This window comes from Patiria miniata, unplaced genomic scaffold (assembly GCF_015706575.1).
Source record: "Patiria miniata isolate m_02_andy unplaced genomic scaffold, ASM1570657v1 HiC_scaffold_9, whole genome shotgun sequence".
NCBI classification, from domain to species: domain Eukaryota; kingdom Metazoa; phylum Echinodermata; class Asteroidea; order Valvatida; family Asterinidae; genus Patiria; species Patiria miniata.
This window is the reverse complement of record NW_024037076.1, coordinates 9,991,491-10,016,581: the sequence shown is the minus strand read 5'-3', so window position 1 is coordinate 10,016,581 and position 25,091 is coordinate 9,991,491. Positions and strand designations below refer to the sequence as shown.

At 42.9% G+C, this 25,091-nt stretch overlaps 1 protein-coding gene across 1 annotated transcript in view; it reads right to left on the bottom strand.

Annotated features, from left to right (window-relative positions):
- The window catches only part of LOC119720455 (mucin-5AC-like), a 47,134-nt gene that overhangs the window by 5,795 nt on the left and 16,248 nt on the right, over positions 1 to 25,091 (bottom strand). The window contains exons 2-20 of the mRNA XM_038190127.1: positions 17,975 to 18,247; positions 16,902 to 17,162; positions 11,155 to 11,412; positions 10,190 to 10,444; positions 9,603 to 9,779; positions 8,966 to 9,127; positions 8,412 to 8,591; positions 7,755 to 7,934; positions 7,199 to 7,456; positions 6,548 to 6,802; positions 5,964 to 6,086; positions 5,403 to 5,582; positions 4,745 to 4,924; positions 3,260 to 3,517; positions 2,620 to 2,874; positions 2,038 to 2,160; positions 1,650 to 1,826; positions 608 to 664; positions 15 to 269 (exon numbers count right to left, since the gene is read on the bottom strand). Of these exons, the coding sequence (XP_038046055.1) occupies positions 15 to 269; positions 608 to 664; positions 1,650 to 1,826; positions 2,038 to 2,160; positions 2,620 to 2,874; positions 3,260 to 3,517; positions 4,745 to 4,924; positions 5,403 to 5,582; positions 5,964 to 6,086; positions 6,548 to 6,802; positions 7,199 to 7,456; positions 7,755 to 7,934; positions 8,412 to 8,591; positions 8,966 to 9,127; positions 9,603 to 9,779; positions 10,190 to 10,444; positions 11,155 to 11,412; positions 16,902 to 17,162; positions 17,975 to 18,247 (3,867 nt within the window). The remainder of the gene's footprint in view (positions 1 to 14; positions 270 to 607; positions 665 to 1,649; positions 1,827 to 2,037; positions 2,161 to 2,619; positions 2,875 to 3,259; positions 3,518 to 4,744; positions 4,925 to 5,402; positions 5,583 to 5,963; positions 6,087 to 6,547; positions 6,803 to 7,198; positions 7,457 to 7,754; positions 7,935 to 8,411; positions 8,592 to 8,965; positions 9,128 to 9,602; positions 9,780 to 10,189; positions 10,445 to 11,154; positions 11,413 to 16,901; positions 17,163 to 17,974; positions 18,248 to 25,091) is intronic.

Below are 25,091 nucleotides of genomic sequence, written 5' to 3'. Positions count from 1 at the left end.
GACATGTTCAATACCTGCTACAACAAACGTGAAGCTATTGGAGCCTGTGCAACTGCCAGAATTAGTTACAGTGCACGTGACTGTATGCGATCCTACTCCAAAGGTTCCACCAGTGGTTGTCACACTAGCTCCATCTCCAGAATCACTGCAAGAGATGCTCCCTCCCGCAGCATTGGAGGCAGTTACGGCTGGCCAAGTTACAGAGGCTGTAGATCCACTAACAGCTGCACACGTAGAACTCACCGTTGGCACATTCACAATAGGTGTCGCTGTATAAATGACCATTAATTGACCAGCATCAATCAGTTTCAATTTTGAAAATTACAAGACATTATGCCAAGAAAAGATTTGCGTTGAGGATGAAATTGCTTTTGATACAATAATTCATACTTCAAAAGAACAAATGGTCCTGTTCCCGTCTTCATGGCCGAGTTGTGCATTTAAGTGTTATGTATCGAAAAAAAATGTAAATTATGCATACATCGAAAAAAATAGCATATTGGCGTACGAAGCCAACCTAGCTTTCAGAAGCTACGTTAAATCACACTTGACAAAATGATTTCGTGACAGAACTTTAAAAAGAAACAAAGACAGATATTACAATTACCACAGGTGGATGTTCCTTGAGTGGAGGTAAGTCGTGCTGCTTCTGTATTTGGTGTTTCTGGTGGGGGTTGAACGAGAAATATGAAATTAGATCTATATTGATGACTATTTCCAGGCACTAATTGGTCTTTAAACGTATGTACCTAAACGTGGGCAAACACATATTTTGTTTGCATTCATAAATAACTTCCGATAAATTTTTTTTATCGAGTTACATAAAAGATGGTGTTTGTTTCTGGAATGGTTGTTTGAAGTTCAGTGACATAACAAATGAGAGCAAAAGCGGGGTAATGTGGTCCAATGGTTACGCTTTTCGATTCGTGTGCTTAACAATATGCCAGTTTGTCATTACTTTGGTACTGACTCAAGGTTGGTACTGACTCAAGTACATGTACAACACTGGAAGGCTATAGGAGGAGATCTAAGGGCCAGAATTACTGTCAACACTAGTTTGCTTGGACAACAAATCAACCTTTTTTTTGTTTTTGTTTATTTCCTTCTGGTAATGAAACCAAGGATTCCTCAAAAATACCCTAAGCACTGTAGCTTGAAGCCTGAAAAAACCTGTAGAGAGAAGCCAATGAGAAGAAATTACAGTTTTAGAGGTGGGAGGAAAAGCCCAGAAAAATATTCTGAGGAAAACCCCCGGAATCAGGTAAGAACTGAAAACCCAATCCACATATTGGCCCGGGCGGGATTCGAACCCGGGTAACAGCGGTGGAAGGTGAGGAAAGTACCGCTACGCCAACCTGACTCCCCCAATGTTCGAATATATGTATCAAGAACGAATGACTGAATGGAGTAAATTCTGAATTGGATTCAGTGGTTAAATAGGTCTTGATTCTGGGATAAAGGTTTTTTGCAAAAGGTGTGTGTAAGTTTAGGAGTGATGGTGTTTTCAGCATCATACTTTTTTTCTGAATTAGAGTTGAAAATCTTGCAGTGCGTTTTTGATTATTAAAGTGCAATACTTGTTTATGGAGTGGTAGTTCGTTGTTCTGTTACACAATAAATCAGAGAAAATGTGTCTGAGGTGATTTTACCTGAAGTAGTGGCTGGTGTTGCTGTTAGAGGTCCATCTACGGCGGTAGTTGTATGAATGGTGGTTGGTCCTGAAGTGGTGCTTGATACAGGAGTTGTGGATGTTAATGGAGGGGTGTTTGATACTGTTGTATCAGCCAGTGTTTCAGTCGTGCTTGAAACTGTCGCTTCTGTCAGTTCTTCAGAACAAAATAGTTATTCCTCATTACGCAAGGAGTTTAGGAGTGATGACGTTTTCAGCATCATTGGTTTGTTCTTATATATTGGAAATCTTGCATTGCGATTTTGGTTATTGAACGCGAGCTACATAAAGTACAATACTTGTCTCTGGAATGGTAGTTCTTTGTTCCGATACGAAACAAATGAGAGAAAAGTTTGAGGTGATATTACCTGAAGTGGTGATCGGGGTTGTTGAAGGAGGTCCATCTGCGGTGGAAGTTGTTGGAATGGTGGTTGATCCTGAATTGGTGCTTGATACTGGAGTTTTGGATGTTACTGGATTGGTGCCTGATACTGTTGTATCAGACAGTGTTTCAATCGTGCTTGAAACTGTCGTTTCGGTCAGTTCTTTAGAAAGAAAAGGTTTTCTTCTCATTAGGCAAGACATATCAACGACTGAATTCTTAATAAAGCCTTAATATGACACTTCGAATTTCTGATTTCTTGACACTGGTGATTCTTTGCTATGACTTACTAAATTTGTGAAAGGATCTCAATCAATTTTTTTATTTCAAGATTGTATTGGAAAAGTTGGAATATTTTAACAGGATCTTCATTTTGACTTGGCACACTGGTCACCGCTTTTTTGTCCATGAGACCTGAACACTCCTCCACCTCGCAGAGTGCTTCTCAGAATACATGCATGTGGCTGTCAATCGAAGCAGACCAAAAAAAACACCAACTGGTTTACCCCTAATATTTCTTCTCCCATATGTCATATATTAAAGCATGGCAGTTAAACTTAAATCTTACCGATTACACCGAATGTGAAGTATGTTGATGCCGTGCAACCACCATTATTGGTCACAGTGCAGGTTACATTATGAGACCCCACTGGAAAGTCTCCTCCTGTGACTGTCACATTGGTTCCTCCTGCATCATCCGTACAAGTTATTGCCTGACCATCTGAGTTGGTTGCGTTCACTTCATCCCATGTCACTGGAATGGATGCTTGGCCAGGTGCAAGGTGATGATCATCAACAGTTGGTACGGTAAATATCGGAATTGCTGTAAGGCAAAATATAAAATATGAATTTTTTTTTTTCAATCACACTCCATCGAACAACCAGTATTGCACGTATTAACTTGATAAAATATGTAAAAGATGCGTTTGACGGGGTTTTCTCAAATACACATTAAAATGTATCCAGTTATTACATTTGCAGAGGTTGTTGCAATTGGCCCACTATTAACGTTTTTAAGTCAGTTGATATAGACAGATGGACAAGTTCGCTTCGCAATATGAATTTTAGCATCCATCATTTATTGGGGGAGGGTGTATTTACTGCAGGGCATTATCAGTCTGACAGCCAAGTTTAAATCTTATTTTGATAAAATACTTTTAAGTTGTCATGTCAGTCCAATTTATACACAGATCAAATGATTGTCGTACCTATAATATAGAAATAGAACGATTCTTCTATCTTGCATCCACAAGGGAGAGTAATAATGCAGGTCACTGTGTGACATTCTACTTCAAATGACCCTCCTGTCAGAGACACCACGTTTCCTTCAGCGTCCGTGCAACTGATGTTCTCCGCAGAAATGTTTGTGGCAGTGACTTCGTCCCATGTGACAGAAACTGGAGCTTCAGCTGCATCAATGCATTGATCTTCAACAGTTGGAACGGTGACAACTGGCGGTTCTCCATCTTCAACAAAAAATAATATGAGTTTGTCAGATTCAGTGTGAACAATTTGTATTGTTTAATTATAAAAATATTAATACTAATAATTTACAGAGATTTAAATAATGTGCACAGTATCTGGAGGATCATTCAAAGGCGCCAGTCAGTAGTACATTACTTGGTTCAAATGAAATACTAAAAAAGGTGAGTCTTGAGATTTTAATTATCAAATTTCGAGCTCTACTATGCAATGTCCTTATTTCATTCTGTAAGCATGACGTAATGCGTTAGTTACAGGGATATATACATCTAGCGTTATTCCTTTTGAATAGAGAATTCAAATCTTTGTTGCACCAACAATCATCACTAGTACCGTAATATTCTCCTCGTCTCGAAGTTTGGGTGACACTTTGTGCGTAACGTTTCTATATGTGGGCAACACAAACCATTAAGTTGACAATTTGCTTACGCCGTATTGTTTTCACTACCTTTTGGAGAAGGAATTTTGTTGTTGCAAATAGCTTAAAAATCTTAGTAGGGAAAAAGAAATTCTCGAATATAGATTTCCATGAGGGTAGGATAAGGTGTAATTGGGCTTAAATTTACAGTATTCAGAAGAATTATTGTATTTTTTTTATTATTGTAGTAATAATTATTACCGGTAATTGGGTGTTAGGGGGACAGTCCAGTAGACTTGAGCACACATTCTCCTCCCAACTTTAATGACCCCTAACCCCAATTGTACCTACCCCCTCAAATGTTGGTATGTTTACGAATTGGAGCACGTGCCATTGAACAAGCCTATTTGTGACACTAAAATGTTGCCTCTAAAAGAAAGCTTTGGCATCAGGCAGACATTCAAATGTCTCCCTCATTCCACATGTCTCCCAAAGTTATAACTTATGACGCTAAAGTGTCTTCGAAAGGTTACACTTGTGGCTGTGTTAATTAATCACAGGAAATGGTACCTACTGTATGAAGGAAATTTCCATAAAAATGTGCAAACAATCTTGAACTTTAATGATCCCTCACCCGATAACTTTCTAATGAAAGTCCAGATAAAAACGCCAGGTATTGACAAAGTTTCCTTGGGGGGGGGGGGGATGATGTAATTTATTTTATTTCTTACGCCTTCAAACTTCTATGCATCCTTTTACACGTGTACTGTTATCCTGACGCCCACTTATTATTTTATATTTGATTTAATAAAGGATATTAATATATAATTATAAATATAATGACATCACTTACAACATTGGCAGATGGTTGTTACTGGGGTGGTGGTTGGTACTGTAGTGGGAGGTCCATCCGGGGTGGAAGATGTTGAAACTGTTGTTGATACCACAGTAGTAGTTAACCCCGAAGTGGTGGATGTTACCGGAGCGATAGTTGATACGTGAGCGGTGGTTGGTCCTGGAGCGGTGGTTAATTCTAGGGACATATAAAATGTGCCAAGAGTTCATAAGTAACAATTTAACAATATTCCAGTTTGCCATAAGTTTGATACTGACTCAAGGTTGGTGCTGAATCAAGTACATGTACAACACTGGAAAGCAATAAAAGCGCGATCGAAGGGCCGGAATAACTGTCAACACTACTGAGCTTGGACAACAAATCAACATAATGTTTGTATAAAGAACACCCGGCAGAATGGAGTTAATTCTGAATTGGAGGTCAGTGGTTAAATAGGTCTTGATTCTGGAATAATGGGGTTTTTTTTGCAAAGGTGTAAGTTTAGGAGTGATGGCGTTTTCAGCACCATAGATTTGTTCTGAGATAGTTGCAAATCTAGACTTGCTTTTTGGTTAAAAGCAAAATTAATACAGAAATATACTTGTTTCGGGAATGCTAGTTCGTTGTCCCGATACAAAACAAATAAAAGAAATGTGTTTATATGAGATGATCTTACCTGAAGTGGTGGCAGGTGTTGTTGTGGATGGGCCATCTACGATGATAGTTGTTGGAATGGTAGTTGATCCTGAAGTTGTGCTTGATACAGGAGTTGGGGATGTCACTAGAGAGGTGCTTAATACTGTTGTATCAGGCAATGACTCATCAGTTGTATTTGACACGGTTGTTTCTGTCAGTTCTTTAGAATAAAAATAATTCATTATTAGATAAGACTTCACACTGACTGAAAGAAAAGAACCTATCGCATTTCAAAAGTGTGATTGATTGACAATCATACATACATGTATAAAGAACACTCGGCTAAATGGAGTAGGTTCTGAATTTGAGGTCAGTGGTTAAATAGATGTTGATTCTGGAATAATGTGTTTGCAAAAGGTGTAAATTTAGGAGTGATGGCGTTTTTAGTGCCATAGGTTAATTCTTTGAAGGTTGCAAATCTAGCATTGCTTTTTGGTTTTTGAAAGCGAAATACATAAAGAACATTACTTGTTTCTGGAATGGTAGTTCGTTGTTCCGATACAAAACGAATGAGAGAAAAACGTGTTTGAGATGATCTTACCTGAAGTGGTAGCTGGAGTTGTTGAGGGAGGTCCATCTACGATGATAGTTGTTAGAATATTGGTTGATCCTGAAGTGGTGCTTGATACAGGAGTTGTGGATGTTACTGGATTGGTGCTTGATACTGTTGTATCAGACAGAGTTTTAGTCGTGCTTGAAACTGTCGTTTCGGTCAGTTCTTCAGAAAAAAAGGGTTTTTTTTCTCATTAGGCAAGACATATCAACGACTGAATTCTTAATAAAGCCTTAATATGACACTTCGAATTTCAGATTTCTTGACACTGGTGATTCTTTGCTATAACTGACTCAATTCGTGAAAGGATCTCAATCAATTTCTTTTTTTCAAGATTGTATTGGAAAAGTTGTAATATTTTAACAGGATCTTCATTTTGACTTGGCACACAGGTCACTGCTTTTTTGTCCATGAGACCTGAACACTCCTCCACCTCGCAGAGTGCTTCTCAGAATACATGCATGTGGCTGTCAACCGAAGCAGACCACACAAAAACACCAACTGGTTTGCCCCTAATATTTCTTCTCCCATATGTCATATATTAAAGCATGGCAGTTAAACTTAAATCTTACCGATTACACCGAATGTGAAGTATGTTGATGCCGTGCAACCACCATTATTGGTCACAGTGCAGGTTACATTATGAGACCCCACTGGAAAGTCTCCTCCTGAGACTGTCACATTGGTTCCCCCTGCATCATCCGTACAAGTTATTGCCTGACCATCTGAGTTGGTTGCGTTCACTTCATCCCATGTCACTGGAATGGATGCTTGGCCAGGTGCAATGTGCTGATCATCAGCAGTTGATACGGTAAATATCGGAATTGCTGTAAGCCAAAATATACAATGTTAAGTATTTGTTTTTCAATCATACTCCATCGAACAACCAGTATTGCATGTATTAACTTGATAAAATATGTAAAAGATGCGTTTGGTAGGGTTTTCTCAAATACACCTTAAAATGTATCCAGTTATTACATTTGCAGAGGTTGTTGCAATTGGCCCACTATTAACGTTTTTTTTAAGTCAGTTGATATAGACAGATGGACAAGTTCGCTTTGCAATATCAAATTTTAGCATCCATAATTTCTTGGGGGAGGGTGTATTTACTGCAGGGCATTATCAGTCTGACTCTGACACCAAAGGTTATTTTTTATTTTGATAAAATACTTTTTAGGTGTCATGTCAGTCCCATTTATACACAGATCAAATGATTGTCGTACCTATAATATAGAAATAGAACGATTCTTCTATCTTGCATCCACAAGGGAGAGTAATAACGCAGGTCACTGTGTGACATTCTACTTCAAATGACCCTCCTGTCAGAGACACCACGTTTCCTTCAGCGTCTGTACAACTGATGTTCTCGACAGAAATGTTTGTGGCAGTGACTTCGTCCCATGTGACAGAAACTGGAGCTTGAGCTGCATCAATGCATTGATCTTCAACAGTTGGAACAGTGACAACTGGCGATTCTCCATCTTCAACAAAAATAATATGAGTTTGTCAGATTCAGTGTGAACAATTTGTATTAATACTAATAATTTACAGAGATTTATATAAGGTTTTAATGCAAGTCCGGATAAAAACGCCAGGTATTAACAATGCTTCCTTTTTGGGGGAGGGGGGGGGTGATGTAATTTATTTTATTTCTTACGCCTTCAAACTTCAATGCATCCTTTTCCACGTGTACTGTTATCCTGACGCCCACTTATTATCTGATATTTGATTTAATAAAGGATATTAATATATAGTTATAAATATAATGACATCACTTACAACATTGGCAGATGGTTGTTACTGGGGCGGTGGTTGGTACTGTTGTGGGAGGTCCATCCGGGGTGGAAGATGTTGAAACTGTTGTTGATACCACAGTAGTAGTTAACCCCGAAGTGGTGGATGTTACCGGAGCAATAGTTGATACGTGAACGGTGGTTGATCCTGGAGCGGTGGTTAATTCTAGGGACATATAAAATGTGCCAAGAGTTCATAAGTAACAATTTAACAATATTCCAGTTTGTCATAAGTTTGATACTGACTCAAGGTTGGTGCTGAATCAAGTACATGCACAACACTGGAAAGCTATAGAAGGGCGATCGAAGGGCCGGAATTACTGTCAACACTACTGAGCTTGGACAACAAATCAACATAATTATGTATAAAGAACATCCGGCAGAATGGAGTTAGTTCTGAATTGGAGGTCAGTGGTTAAATAGGTCTTGATTCTGGAATAAAATAGTTTTTTTGGCAAAGGTGTAAGTTTAGGAGTGATGGCGTTTTCAGCGCCATAGATTTGTTCTGAGATAGTGGCAAATCTAGCCTTGCTTTTTGGTTAAAGGCAAAATTAATACAGAACAATACTTGTTTCTGGAATGTTAGTTCGTTGTCCCGGTACAAAACAAATAAAAGAAATGTGTTTATATGAGATGATCTTACCTGAAGTGGTGGCAGGTGTTGTTGTGGATGGGCCATCTACGATGATAGTTGTTGGAATGGTAGTTGATCCTGAAGTTGTGCTTGATACTGGAGTTGGGGATGTCACTAGAGTTGTGCTTAATACTGTTGTATCAGGCAATGACTCATCAGTTGTATTTGACACGGTTGTTTCTGTCAGGTCTTTAGAATAAATAATTCATTATTAGATAAGACTTAACGCTGACTGAAATAAAAGAACCTATCGCATTTCAAAAGTGTGATTGATTGACAATCATACTTACATGTATAAAGAACACTCGGCTAAATGGAGTAGGTTCTGAATTTGAGGTCAGTGGTTAAATAGATGTTGATTCTGGAATAATGTTTTTGCAAAAGGTGTAAATTTAGGAGTGACGGCGTTTTCAGTGCCATAGGTTAATTCTTTAAAGGTTGCAAATCTAGCATTGCTTTTTGGTTTTTGAAAGCAAAATACATAAAGAACATGTTTCTGGAATAGTAGTTCGTTGTTCCGATACAAAACGAATGAGAGAAAAACGTGTTTGAGGTGATCTTACCTGAAGTGGTAGCTGGAGTTGTTGAGGGAGGTCCATCTACGATGGTAGTTGTTGGAATAGTGGTTGATCCTGAAGTGGTGCTTGATACAGGAGTTGTGCTTAATATTGTTGTATCAGGCAGTGACTCATCAGTCGTGATTGACTCGGTTGTTTCGGTCAGTTCTTTAGAAGAAAAAAAATCGCCATTAGATAAGACTTAACATTGACTGAAATAAAAGAACCTACCACATTTCAATTGATTGACACTGCCAAAAATAATTGTTTTTAGTGACTCAATTTGTAAAAGAATAACGATCAAACCCTTGATTTTAACACTCCTGTGTTTGGACAAGAAAATCAACATACATGTATCAAGAACACACGGCTGAATGGAGCACGTTCTGAATTGGAGTTAAGTGGGTTGAACAGGTGTTGATTCTGTCTTTTTTTTCTTTTCTTTTTTGCAAAATGGTGTGTTTAAGTTTAGGAGTGATGACGTTTTCAGCATCATATGTTTGTTCTGAGATAGTTGAACATCTTGCATTGCTTTTCGCTTATTGAAAGCGAGTTACATAAAGAACAATACTTGTTTCTGGAACGGTAGTTCGGTGTTTCGTTACAAAACAAAAGAGAGAAATTGTGTTTAAATTGATCTTACCTGAAGTGGTGTCCGGGGTTGTTGAGGGAGGTCCATCGCCGGTGGAAGTTGTTGGAATGGTGGTTGATTCTGAAGTGGTGTTCGATACTGGAGTTGTGGATGTTACTGGAGGGGTGATTGATACTGTTGTATCAGACAGTGACTCAGTCGTGGTTGCCACGGTTGCTTCGGTCAGTTCTTCAGAAGAAAAAAAATCCCATTAGACAACAAATCTTAACAATGGCTGAATTTTAAAAAAAAAAATAATAATAATATGGCACTTCAAATTTCTAATTTGTTGACACTGCTGATTCTTATCTATCACTGACTCAATTTGTAAAAGGATCACAATCAAACTCTGGATTTCAAGATTGTATAAGATAACTCGGAGTATTTTAAAGAGATCTTCATTTTGACTTTGCACACTGGTCACCGTTTTTTTTTTCCCATGCGACCTTAACACTATTCCACCTCGCAGAGTGCTTCCAGGAATAATTGCTTCTGTGCCGTCAATCAAAGCAGACAAAAAATTAAAACTGGTGTTACACCATGTATTTCTCCTCCCATATGTTATAGATTGAAACGTGTGAATGAAAATTAAATCTTACCGATTACATCGAACGTGAAGTATGCTGATGTCGTGCAACCACCATTATTGGTCACAGTGCAGGTTACATTATGAGACCCTGCTGGAAGGTCTCCTCCTGTGACTGTCACACTGGTTCCCCCTGCATCATCCGTACAATTTATTGCTTGACCATCCGTGTAGGTTGCATTCACCTTATCCCATGACAACGGAATCGATGCCATGCCAGGCGCAATGTACTGATCATCAACAGTTGGTACGGTAAAAGTCGGAATTGCTGTGAATCAAAATATACAATCTTCACAAATGATTTGAATCATACAATTGCACTCCAGTTAATTCGTCGTTTGCCTTGCAGATGGGCATAATGCGCGAACGTGTAAGAAAACTGCCTCTATTTTATTGAGATTTAAGCATTTCAATCGGAAAATAACACAAGTTGTTCCAAAAATCATAATTCATACGTGTGGACAATTTAGAATTCGTGCAATATATAAAAATCGCAGGGGAGAACAGGTGATTTAAAGCACACATTGGTAATAATGGAGCTGTTCGATGCAATTTACTTCAAAAGCAATGTTTGCGTCAGCACGCTCATTCGCCCTTCTGTCGGGCACCAGACAAATTATTGAACCGGCGGTACTGCATTTATTAAAAATTGTATGATTAAAAACAACTTATTTGAAAGAGTATTAAAATTTTGCTGTTGACAGGGTTATCTGAAATAACCCTGGTAACATTGTACTCAATGATGAAATTAATCATCATGGATTTTTGACCTACCATATGCATTTCTCAATCTATTTATTTTGACAGATGGACAAGTGCACTTGACAATAGAAATGTTTACGTACCAAAATTCCCTTGTTGGTTTTCAATCTGGAGTATTATCAATCTGACACCCAAGGCTGGTTTTAATTCCATTTACAGATTGTTTTAGCCTGCCACGTCGGCCAAATTTATACACAAATCATATGATAGTCGTACCTATAATATAGAAATAGAAGGTTTCTTCTATTTTGCATCCACAAGGGAGAGTAATAACGCAGGTCACTGTGTGACATTCTACTCCAAATGAAGCTCCAGTCAGAGACACCACGTTTCCGTCAGTGTCTGTACAACTGATGTTTTCAGCAGAAATGTTTGTGGCAGTTACTTCGTCCCATGTGACAGAAACTGGAGCTTGAGCTGCATCAATGCATTGATCTTCAACAGTTGGAACAGTGACAACTGGCGGTTCTCCATCTTCAACAAAAATAATATAAGTCTGTCAGCTTCATAATAATAATTATTATTATTAACAGAAAATTATATAAGGGGCACAGTATCTGGAGGACCATTCAACGGCGCCAGTCACTAGCTGATCACTTGGCTTAAATGAAAGACTGGAAAGGGAGTCTTGGAATTTCAGTTATCCAATTTTAAGCTCGACTATGCAATGTCCTTACTTCATTCTCTAAGCATAACGTAATGCGTTTGTTACAAGGATAAATACATCTAGCTGTTCCTTTATTTATTTTGAATTGAGAATACAAATATTTGTCGGAACAAAAATTGTCACTAGTAATATTATCGTCGTTTCGATGTTGGGGTGACACTTTGTCCTTAACGTTTCTATATAAGGGCAACACAAACCACAAAAATGACAATTTGATTCCCTATATTGCTTTCGCTACCATTATTTGGAGAAGGAATGCTTTTGTTGCAAAACAAGCTTAGTTGGGAAGAGAAACTCTCGAATATGGAGTTTCGTGCAACCGAACTAGGCTAATCTTACAATAACAATTTGCATCTAAATAGAAGCTGTGGCATCAGGGAGACATTGAGATTTCTCCCTTATTCCACATGTCTCCTAAAGGTTTAACTTACGACGCTAAAGTATCTCTTGTGGTTGTAATAATCACGGGAAATTGTACCTTTTGTATGAAGAAATTCCCATACAAATTTGCACACAATCTGTACCATTAATGCCACCTCACCCAAATTTCCACTTAACTTTCCCCAATACATTTTTGTACATTTATGTTTTGCACCATCAGCAATTGATCAAGGTAGTTTGTGACTTTAAAAGTGAACCTGACAGGGAAACATTGAAATATCTCCTGAATCTACCTGCTAGTCTCCCTGAGGTATATTAAATAAATAAATAAATATACTGTACCAGTCTAGGTTGATGTTGAACTGATAACCACAATATGACTCACAATCGAGCAAACTTTGGTGACTTAATCCTTCATAATTGCTGAAATAAATTGTTTTTCGTGAAGCGTCTTTTCATTGGCCAGATATTCACAGCTGTCAAAGCTGTCATCAATACAAATAATCATAATTTCTTATCAGCTTGCGTAAGGCTGTTTACCAATGAATTATATATTTCCTTCATATTGAAATTAGCAGATGAATACTGGTTCGACTTAATATCACTTCATTTTTTCCAGCACAGAAGTATTCAAGTTTCTTGTTAAGAATACTTCATGACAGTCCGGGGGAAAAAGCGACACTGCGATCAGGACTATCACACCTCTATCCCGCTATGCACCATTATAGCATATCTGCAAACGGGCTTCCGCAAATTTTTGGACCAGTAAAGGTCCGAATCCATCATTTGTGTCTTTTTATAGCACATCTGCTAAGCCTTTTTAAGTGAAATAGCCCAGGTGAAATAGCCCCTCTTTTGAGCATTCCTAAATAGTGGAAGATGTTAGAGGAAGATTCAAGATGACGGTGGACTATATTATTAGATGCTAGAAAACCTCTTGTGTTTGAAAGGACGTGAAATGCTGGAGTTGAAGTAAAGATGAACATGCCTTTGTTTACTTCGTCCCTAAATGCTAGTAGATTAATATTTGCCCTACATTTTGAACAATAACGAATTTAACTGACAGAAATTTCTTTCAAAAGTGATGTAGCAGATATGCTAATGTTGGTGACAATGTCAGTATTTGTACATTATGTCATGTATGCAAACGCGAGAATTGGAAAGTTCACAAACTGCTGTATGGTCTTAGGTCATACCAGGTTTCTTGACATTACTTATTTAAAAGGTAACTAACCACATTGGCAGGCGGTGGTTGACATTGCAGTACCAGTAGATCCTGCAGTGGAAAATGTTACTTGATTGGTGGTGGTGTATCCTGGAGGGGTGGTGTCTCCTAGAGAGGTGGTGTTTCCTAGAGGGGTGGTGTCTGGAGGAGTGGTGTCTGGAGGGGTGGTGTCTGGAGGAGTGGTGTCTGGAGGAGTGGTGTCTGGAGGAGTGGTGTCTGGAGGAGTGGTGTCTGGAGAGGTGGTGTCTGGAGGAGTGGTGTCTGGAGGAGTGGTGTCTTGAAGGGTGGTGTCTGGAGGGGTGGTGTCTGGAGGGGTGGTGTCTGGAGGAGTGGTGTCTGGAGGAGTGGTGTCTGGAGGAGTGGTGTCTGGAGGAGTGGTGTCTGGAGGAGTGGTGTCTGGAGGTGTGGTGTCTGGAGGGGTGGTTTCTGGAGAGGTGGTGTCTGGAGGGGTGGTGTCTGGAGGGGTGGTGTCTGGAGGGGTGGTGTCTGGAGGAGTGGTGTCTGGAGGAGTGGTGTCTGGAGGAGTGGTGTCTGGAGAGGTGGTGTCTGGAGGAGTGGTGTCTGGAGGAGTGGTGTCTTGAAGGGTGGTGTCTGGAGGGGTGGTGTCTGGCGGGGTGGTGTCTGGAGGGGTGGTGTCTGGAGGGGTGGTGTCTGGATGGGTGGTGCCTGGAGGAGTGGTGTCTGGAGGGGTGGTGTCTAGAGGAGTGGTGTCTGGAGGGTTGGTGCCTGGAGGAGTGGTGTCTTGAGGAGTGGTGTCTGGAGGGGTGGTGTCTAGGGGGGTGGTGCCTGGAGGAGTGGTGTCTGGAGGAGTGGTGTCTGGAGGAGTGGTGTCTGGAGGTGTGGTGTCTGGAGGGGTGGTTTCTGGAGGGGTGGTGTCTGGAGGGGTGGTGACTGGAGGGGTGGTGTCTGGAGGGGTGGTGTCTGGAGGAGTGGTGTCTGGAGGAGTGGTGTCTGGAGGAGTGGTGTCTGGAGAGGTGGTGCCTGGAGGAATGGTGTCTTGAGGAGTGGTGTCTGGAGGGGTTGTGTCTAGGGGGGTGGTGCCTGGAGGAGTGGTGTCTGGAGGGGTGGTGCCTGGAGGAGTGGTGTCTGGAGGAGTGGTGTCTGGAGGAGTGGTGTCTGGAGGAGTGGTGTCTGGAGGGGTGGTGTCTAGAGGCGTGGTGTCCGGAGGAGTGGTGTCTGGAGGGGTGTTGTCTGGAGGAGTGGTTTCTGGAGGGGTGGTGTCTAGGGGGGTGGTGCCTGGAGGAGTGGTGTCTGGAGGAGTGGTGTCTGGAGGAGTGGTGTCTGGAGGTGTGGTGTCTGGAGGGGTGGTTTCTGGAGAGGTGGTGTCTGGAGGGGTGGTGTCTGGAGGGGTGGTGTCTGGAGGGGTGGTGTCTGGAGGAGTGGTGTCTGGAGGAGTGGTGTCTGCAGGAGTGGTGTCTGGAGGAGTGGTGTCTGGAGGGGTGGTGTCTAAAGGCGTGGTGTCCGGAGGAGTGGTGTCTTGAGGAGTGGTGTCTGGAGGGGTGGTGTCTAGGGGGGTGGTGCCTGGAGGAGTGGTGTCTGGAGGGGTGGTGCCTGGAGGAGTGGTGTCTGGAGGAGTGGTGTCTGGAGGGGTGGTGTCTAGGGGGGTGGTGCCTGGAGGAGTGGTGTCTGGAGGAGTGGTGTCTGGAGGAGTGGTGTCTGGAGGTGTGGTGTCTGGAGGGGTGGTTTCTGGAGGGGTGGTGTCTGGAGGGGTGGTGTCTGGAGGGGTGGTGTCTGGAGGGGTGGTGTCTGGAGGAGTGGTGTCTGGAGGAGTGGTGTCTGGAGGAGTGGTGTCTGGAGAGGCGGTGCCTGGAGGAGTGGTGTCTTGAGGAGTGGTGTCTGGAGGGGTTGTGTCTAGGGGGGTGGTGCCTGTAGGAGTGGTGTCTGGAGGGGTGGTGCCTGGAGGAGTGGTGTCTGGAGGAGTGGTGTCTGGAGGAGTGGTGTCTGGAGGGGTGGTGTCTAGAGGCGTGGTGTCCGGAGGAGTGGTGTCTGGAGGGGTGTTGTCTGGAGGGGTGGTTTCTGGAGGGGTGGTGTCTGGAGGGGTGGTGTCTGGAGGGGTGGTGTCTGGAGGGGTGGTGTCTGGAGGAGTGGTGTCTGGAGGAGTGGTGTCTGGAGGAGTGGTGTCTGGAGAGGTGGTGCCTTGAGGAGTGGTGTCTTGAGGAGTGGTGTCTGGAGGGGTTGTGTCTAGGGGGGTGGTGCCTGGAGGAGTGGTGTCTGGAGGGGTGGTGCCTGGAGGGGTGGTGTCTGGAGGAGTGGTGTCTGGAGGAGTGGTGTCTGGAGGAGTGGTGTCTGGAGGGGTGGTGTCTAGAGGCGTGGTGTCCGGAGGAGTGGTGTCTGGAGGGGTGTTGTCTGGAGGGGTGGTGTCTGGAGGGGTGGTTTCTGGAGGAGTGGTGTCTGCAGGGGTGGTGTCTGCAGGGGTGGTGTCTGGAGGAGTGGTGTCTGGAGGAGTGGTGTCTGGAGGTGTGGTGTCTGGAGTGGTGGTGTCTGCAGGGGTGGTGTCTGGAGGACTGGTGTCCGGAGGAGTGGTGTCTGAAGGTGTGGTGTCTGGAGGGGTGGTGTCTGGAGGGGTGGTGTCTGGAGGAGTGGTGTCTGGAGGAGTGGTGTCTGGAGGGGTGGTGTCTGGAGGAGTGGTGTCTGGAGGAGTGGTGTCTTGAAGGGTGGTGTCTGGAGGGGTGGTGTCTGGCGGGGTGGTGTCTGGAGGGGTGGTGTCTGGAGGGGTGGTGTCTGGAGGGGTGGTGTCTGGAGGGGTGGTGCCTGGAGGAGTGGTGTCTGGAGGGGTGGTGTCTAGAGGAGTGGTGTCTGGAGGGGTGGTGCCTGGAGGAGTGGTGTCTTGAGGAGTGGTGTCTGGAGGGGTGGTGTCTAGGGGGGTGGTGCCTGGAGGAGTGGTGTCTGGAGGAGTGGTGTCTGGAGGAGTGGTGTCTGGAGGTGTGGTGTCTGGAGGGGTGGTTTCTGGAGGGGTGGTGTCTGGAGGGGTGGTGTCTGGAGGGGTGGTGTCTGGAGGGGTGGTGTCTGGAGGAGTGGTGTCTGGAGGAGTGGTGTCTGGAGGAGTGGTGTCTGGAGAGGTGGTGCCTGGAGGAGTGGTGTCTTGAGGAGTGGTGTCTGGAGGGGTGGTGTCTAGGGGTGTGGTGCCTGGAGGAGTGGTGTCTGGAGGGGTGGTGCCTGGAGGAGTGGTGTCTGGAGGAGTGGTGTCTGGAGGGGTGGTGTCTAGAGGCGTGGTGTCCGGAGGAGTGGTGTCTGGAGGGGTGTTGTCTGGAGGGGTGGTGTCTGGAGGGGTGGTTTCCGGAGGAGTGGTGTCTGCAGGGGTGGTGTCTGTAGGGGTGGTGTCTGGAGGAGTGGTGTCTGGAGGAGTGGTGTCTGGAGGTGTGGTGTCTGGAGGGGTGGTGTCTGCAGGGGTGGTGTCTGGAGGACTGGTGTCCGGAGGAGTGGTGTCTGAAGGTGTGGTGTCTGGAGGGGTTGTTTCTGGAGGAGTGGTGTCTGCAGGGGTGGTGTCTGCAGGGGTGGTGTCTGGAGGAGTGGTGTCTTGAGGAGTGGTGTCTGGAGGGGTGTTGTCTGGAGGGGTGGTGACTGGAGGGGTGGTGTCTGGAAAAGTGGTGTCTGGAGGGGTGATGTCTGGAGGGATGGTGTCTGGATGGGTGGTGTCAGGAGGGGTGGTGGCAGGAGGGATGGTGTCTGGATGGTTGGTGTCTGGAGGGCTGGTGTCTGGAGGAGTGGTGTCAGGAGGGCTGGTGTCTGGAGGGCTGGTGTCAGGAGGGGTGGTGTCAGGAGGGATGGTGTCTGGATGGGTGGTGTCTGGAGGGGTGGTGTTTTGAGGGGTGGTGTCTTGAGGGTCGGTGCTTGGGGGAATGGAGTCTACAGGGGTGGTTTCTGGAGGGGTGGTGTCTGGAGGGATGGTGTCTGGAGGGGTGGTGTCTCCTGACATGGTGGTGTCTGCTGGAGTGGTAGTGTTCTTAGTATCTGTAAAGCAGGGTGAATAAGAGGGTGAATAAGCAGGATGCCAAAACAACAAAGCTGTCTCAATTTTAAGTAAATAAAATACACAATTCAGTACCTTTAAGGAAGCTTTGACAACAAATTTGGTGGTCCTTATATAACTGTAGACAGGGGCAGGTTTTGGTGGTTGTAACCAATAACTGGTTCGACTGTCTCGCATTGGTTTAGCATTTGAGCAATTTGCGCAATGCAGTAATTCGCTTTTTATTATTTCACAACCACGTTTTCTAAATTATCTGACAAAAGTATCAAACAAAAATGAACGAAAACTTAAGAAGTGAAAGTAAAAATCAGAAAAGCAATGTACAGTTTATAAAAGGGATACAAACTTGTGTTTTTTTGTGTATGTGTAACCAAAAAATCATGTGCAATTGTTTCTCATTGGTCTAGCATTTTAGCAAATTTCAGCAAAAAGTGCGGCTATGCACTTCACAACAAATATTTCAATACAAATTAAAGCTATCGACAAAACAAACACTCAAACTTTACAAGTGAAAGTAAAAAATAAGAAAAACAATTTCCAGCTTGTAAAAAGGCGTATTACTTTTTTTTTGTATTGAACTTTAAAATATTTTGTTATAATATTAGGTACTGCAATATCAGTATAAACAGCATGTATATATTTTCAATAACAACTTAATAATTAGGGTATGAAAATTCATGAGTTCTGAAAACTTGAATTTTAATAAACATGCAATCAGAAAGTTGACAGGTGAAGCTCACTTTCTTAGATTTGCCACAGCCAGAAAAAATGTAGAGTCACTACTCAGTCTTACCGATGATTTCGATGGTGAACATGCACGTATCTGAGTTCCCAGCGGCATCAGACACAGTGCAGGTGACTGTCGTTGTGCCTAAATCGAATGTGCCACCTGACATCACCTGATTGCTGTCACCATCTGTACAACTTATGTCACTTGCAGTTAAGGTGTCCACATTATCCGTAGCCGACGGTGCTGGTGACCACGTAACTGAAGCAGTCGAAACTCCAGCGTCCGTGGACATGCCCATGACTGAGTTAGGACATGTGATGTTAGGGTTCTCAGTATCTGTAAGGAAGCATGAAATGAAACTGAGGGTGAATAAGCTGAATGCCAAAAACAAAGTTGCCTCTTTTGTAAGTAAATAAAACACACTATTCAGCACCTTTAAAGGGAGCTTTGAAAACAATTTGGTAGTCCTGAATTACTGTAAACAGGTGTATGTTTTGGTGGTCGTTACCAATAACTGGTTCGACTGTTTTCGCAACAAAAAAAATGGAAGTAAACATAACAAAAACAGTGTCCAGCTTGTAAACGGGCTAATTATTTGGGTTTTTATTTTACAAGTTTAAAACATTTGGTTATATGGTTACTTATACTCAAACTCCAATAAGGACACACAAGAAGCGCGTGTGTGTGCCATAGCTTCACGTTTAATTAAGGAAACTTAACCGAAATACCAACAAGAAGAGCAAACCGGAATGACCACGGTAAATCAGCAATGAAAAGTGATATCTCTTACCACTTCATTGTCAATGTATTTAGATAGTGGAGCCCATGACCAGAAACCTCCAACGGCAGAAGTTGTTTTTGCAATCGACAAAGAATGCAAAACTATAAATTTGAAATTTGAAATGCTTTTGTTGTAATTATTTGGAGTTTTTCGGTGCCAGAACATTAATAGACCTTTCGATTCAAACTTTAATTCAACTGTTTAGCTGTATGGGCTCCGCGCACGAGTACCCCCTTCAGGGGACAGAAATGGACAGTTTGGGGAGACCTAGACTGGGGCCCTCGTCCATCCACATCGTATTTCGAGTGATCCAAAGTTATTGGGAACGGGGATTAGTCTGGGAGACCACCACAAGTTAAATTCGAAAGTAATCGAACGAAATTAGCATTGCGCACAATAAGGATAAAAAAATCGTTCATATTTCTAGCGCGAACCAGATTCGGGTATACGCACACGCGGTCTCCCGTCCAAGGGCATAGACATTATGTCTTTGGCCAAGAGGCTCTCGGAAGTGGTAAAAACGCGCCCTCTTTGTTGGCGACGGAGCCCGTGCATGTATATTTGCAAATACATAGTGTTTTTATTCAATACATTTGTAACATCATGAAACTCAATAAATCGAGAATGAGGATCGGTATATCCATGTCTGTCCAACTGGGGATTTGCTTCTCTTGGGAGGAGGAGAAGAAAATATAATAATGTAATTTACGAATAGAAAAACTGAACGGTGAACAGTTTTATTCCTTTAGTAAACATCACACGTGATAGCCAAACCATAGGTTTAATGTACCCCATGGTTCAAACAAAGACTTTCTTTGAAAACCATTCCAGGCGACAGTGAACGTAGACTCACAGATTACTGAAATCCCAGCAATGGGCTATCACTATTATCTCCACCCAAAAGCCTTTGTTCGCCAGCGTATGCCAGCCAACTGCACACAAGGCCGACATCGAGGCCTGAACTATTAGTCACCATATAAAATAAGTATTGGACGCAGTGACTACTAATATTGACTAAATAGCGCTTCGGGCCGTTTGGGACGAAGTCACTTGACGCCATTTTGACGCTCTTTTTGGTCATGACCGCGTGTGTGCGACGGCGACACGGTCTTGTGCACACGCATTTATAAGTCGAAGGACGATCCAGTCAATATTATAGAGATAATTGATCGGTTGTCCCTGTGCCAAATGTAACCGTTCAGAAATTAAAACAAAAAGGAAAATTACATTGAAACATATAACTAATTCCAAGCATTTTCGTTCTTTCTTTAAACTTCGGGCAGAAATTTCAAGCCTAGTATTTATCAAAACCCCTCAACTGTGACCACTTATGCAGTAATTCCCTACTTATATAGTAGTGATCAAAAATTGAATGCATGCATTTGTACACCAAAGTGCCCCATTCAACCTGCCTCTTTTGTTCGCTATAACCTGATGGACTGAACTCAAGTTGACCCCCCCCCCCCCCCCCCACTGAAGGAGAACAATTTTTTTGCGAATTCATTATGACACGAGAAATTTATTTTGCATTACTGAAGGGCAACAGGTTTTCGATTTTGGGATGTTTTGGTGTTGCTCAAGTAAAGGAGCGGCTCAGTTATACAAGTAGGCCTAGAGCCAAGGTGGCATATACATTATGTACATTATGTATTATATTAACTTTTCTTTTAGATGTATATTTTTTTGTTCCCGCTGATATTTATAACATGAAAAAAATGAGTTGAAATTGACCGTGGATAATTTTCTCATCGGCGTAAGACTGTGAACATATATTGTTTTTAGATGTAGACTGTGGATGAGACAATTGAAAAGATAAGACATCTAACATGTTGACGAGAACGCTTGTTACATTTGTTAATAAAGTAACAAAATGAATTGATAACGTATCACCAACCGATCACGTCTCAAACATTAAAATAATAGGCCTACTGTATCACTTACCGATAATGTAACAATTGACTAATACCGTTGCAAATGTAGAGAAAGTATCCGTTCAGTGGTGATTACTTTTTTATCACATCTTCCGTCGACACATAATACATTATCGAATAGAAATTGTACTATAACTACTATAACTATAAGTCAAGTTGTTTTACATGATCGGTTAGCGATACAACATCGGTCAATTTGTTTGGCATTATCGCTTGGTGATAGTTATTCGTTGGTAACTACATTGTCAGCTCTTAATCACCCGGCGACCGGTAGGCTTTTATCGCCAGCCACCAAAAAGCGCTGGATATTTCGGATGACAAGTCTTTCGTTTCTTTTGAAACTGATGTGCATGGTGAAATCAGGCAATGATTTTTCCATGCACACGACGTTTACCTATGTCTTGTACCTCAGTATTTATAATGTTACATGCACATTGTGATCTACATGCGCAAGCTTTCAATGTTAACGAAATGCCGTCCCGCGTTAATGTCGGGCCTACATGTGTGGTCGGATCAGGCAGCCGTGTGGTTGCGACCGTGAAGCGTGCCGGTTGTCATGAGAAGCTAACAGACTACGTACTTAGACGCTGAAGCAGAGCAGTAAAATTCGTGAATCCAATAAAATATGGCCCTTTTGAACGATATTTTTCTCAGAAAATATACTCAGTATGATCAAAAGTTAAATATTATAACGAAAGAACGAATTCTAAAAGTCAAGTCAGCGGCGAGATGGTAATTCGCCGTGGCGAGATGGTTATTCGCCGCGGCAAGATGGTAATTCGCCGAGGCAAGATAGTTATTCACCCCGGCGAAAAAGTAATTCGCCGCGGCGAGATAATAATTCGCTGTGGCGAGATAGGAGCTAAATTTTCCTCAATTTCTCTTGGCCCTTCATCCTTTCCGTACCAGGCGACCGTGAACGTAGACTCACAGATTCCTGTAATCCCAACAATAGGCTATTGCTATCTCCACCCTTTGTTCGCCAGCGTATGCGAGCCCACTGCACATAAGGCCACCATTGAGCCCCGAACTATTAGTCACCATATAAAATAAGTATCGGGTGCACTGACTACTAATATTCACTGAACTAGCGCTTCAGGCCGTTGGGGACGAAGTCACTTGACGCCATTTGGAGGCTCCTTTTGGCCATGGCCGCGTGTGTGCGAGAGTGACACGGTCTTGTGCACACGCATTTATAAGTCGGAGGACGATTCAGTCAGTATAAACCCTCCGGCGCAGAATCTTTTGGGGACCCAATTTGGTTAATTACCTTAATTAAAAAAAAAAATCAAACCAATTCTGGTGATCTTCCATCTAATCCTAGCAAGAGACACCCTCTACGGATATATGCAGTCACCTTTAGTGTGTGACCCCGGGTCAGGCATATCTGAGCCTGACAACCTGGACTAAGGACCGACGCAATTTCTGCCCATCCGGGGACCCACCATATACACGCGCACAAAACAACTCCGACGCAATTTCTGCCCACCCGGGGACCCACCATATACACGTGCACGAACAAGGTCACTTGCGAGTAGACAGTGCACGGCTTGACCACAGACTATGTACACCTCCTTAGTCTACACACATGGCAAGATTGTGTTCATGTGGATACAGTGTTGTGTAGCCTCAAACCGTGGCGCTAAATATTTGGGTCCCCGGGGGACCCCTTACTGTCAGTGTGTTACTAAATGGGCTTTCTGCGTCGGCGGGTTAAGAGAGAGCAGTGATAGGTTGTCCCTGTGCCAAATGATTACAAGCCAACGCTTATTAAAGCCCGTCATATCAGATTTTCCGGAATGATCGACAAACCGATACCTCCTGTAAGGGTGCGTTCCTATAGCCATTAAATCAAATCTTATGGGTAAAGAAGAACCTGATCAGAACACAGACTGTAAATCTGTCTGTATGGGCCAGTATCCACATCAAGACTTTTACTGCGGCGCCTTTTATAGACGCCATTTTTTGATCTACCGCACCCAACTAGGTCTACCTGACGTTGCTATTTCAAAACTCACAAATAACTGCCAAATTATCTAAGCCAGAGATTTCAACCTCCCTGACGTGGATTGGGTGAAAATGTATTTCACTACCGGGGGCAGATATCCAGCTCTTAGCAAGCAAATGATCGACATCGCTCAAAACCATAATCTGTATCAGGTTGTGACTATCCCTACAAGGGAAGATAAAACTTTAGATCCGGTCTTCACAAATATTCCTTCACTCGTCCAGAATGTCAACATCCTGATTGGTATGTCTGATCACGACATCGTGTCTGTGGAGATTCTTACTTCTTCCCGAAGAATCAGACCACGTAGGAAGATATTCTTATTCAAGAAGGCAAACTTCGATAAAAATCAATGATGACAAATATGCCGACTCCATCACCAACGAAGTCAATTCCGCCCAGTCCGCAGACACTCTGGATGGGATTCAAACACGCATTACCAACTGCAATGGAAAGACACATACCCACTAAGATGACAAGTGCCAACAGCAGCCTTCTTTGGTTTAAACAGCCCCACAAACGCATCATGAGACGTAAGCGTAAAGCCTATACGATAAAGCCAGAAGCACAGGTGCTACCTCTGACTGGGAAATCTTCAGGGCTTACGTCTCACCTATCTTCAAAACAAGCTACAGGTCAGTTTCACTTACATCCATCCCTTGCAAGTTGCTCGAACATACTATCCACTCTAACTAACGTCATGTGTCACATTGATAAGTACAACGTTCTCAACAATGAACAGCATGGATTCCGCAAATGTCGATCGTGTGAAACACAGCTCGCTCTGACCGTGAACGACCTTGCTTAGATCTTAGATAACCAAGGGCAAGCCGATGTAATCATCATGGATTTCAGCAAAGCGTTTGACCTTGTTCCGAATAAGAGATTATTGGCAAAGCTGAAACACGATGGAATCTCTGGCTTTCTGCAAGACTGTATCAACAGTTTCATTACAACAAGATCGCAACAAGTAGTTCTAGCGGGCGGTTCATCCAATTCAATAACTTTGACATCAGGTGTGCCCCCAGGGCACTTTTCTTGACCCGATACTCTTCATTTTGCATCTCAACGACCTTCCGAAAAGAATTTCATCTCAAGTGAGAATTCTGGCAGACGACTGCATATTTTATCCAAACTCCGGAAAACAACCAGAAACTAAAATGACATCGATGCCCTTTGTAACTGGGAGTCCAAGTGGCAGATGCGATTCAACGTCACCAAATGTTATGCCATGCACAAGACCCATCTCTTCTGTCATCTTATAAGATAAACAACTATCCTTTCCAAACAGTCACTAATCACATCTACCTTGGAGTAGAATTGAGCAACAAACTGAACTGGGCTGAACACATAAGTATTACTCTACTTCTCAAGCAAACAAAGTTCTTGGACTGCTGCACAGGAATATGTTCAGCTGCTCCACCAAAGTTAAAAAAAAAACTGCACATAAGACCCTGGTCAGACCGAAGTTGGAATATTGCGCCAGAATATGGGATCCATACCATCAGGACCACAAAAATAAACATGAAGCTGTCCAACGTAGAGTGGCCAGATTCGTCTGTAAGGACTTCAGGCGCATAAGTGGTGTCTCATCCATGATCACCAACATCGGGTGGAATTCATTGGAGGAACGCAGAACCATATCTAGACTAACCTTGCTCTACAAATTCATTCATCATAGAATCGCAATTGATGTTGATCAGTACCAAGTTGATTCAAAACGGGACAAAATCTCAACTTGAAAATCATCTTCGTGATCCTTTGTTCTCTGTACAACTAAAAACGACCGCAACAGATAGTTTTTCCTACCAAGAACAACAGCTCAGTGGAACTTACTTCCTACAGACGTCAGGGAAGCTACTTCAGTGGAGTCATTTAAGTAAAGGCTCCATGAGATGCAGTTGGCTTCTAGACTAAGGGGCCTACTAACAAAATTGTATAGGGATTCCGCTAGCCACCACACGCCTGCAATGCACTAAAGCAGTACGCTACAGATACAGATACAGATAGAGCGCGAACAGCGACCTATTGTTTTTCTTTATTTTGCGCTAGATTTCCACCGCACCACGTACCTCATACGCAAATACGCAAATGTAGGCAGGGCTAATGTAATCACACTGTGGAAAATCTCGACGTCATCAAATCATTTGCAACTATTCGCCCCATGCAGACGTGTCAGAAACCACATTTTTGTGCATTGGTGCTTTGTGTAATGTAAGACATTCACACAGATCGTGTTATACATATGGATGTATACAGTAGTAACAGTACATGTCTCGCCATTATACCGCTAACTATATATGCAGGTTTCCACGCAACGATTGACTAATAATAAAACGACCTTTGATAGAATAATGAGCACCACCCCAAAGCCGCACACAGACGAATAGACCAAGGCTTTCGTCTGGATCCAAATGATTTGCATAGAATGGTGGACGCAATGGGTCGTTGTTCATGGTG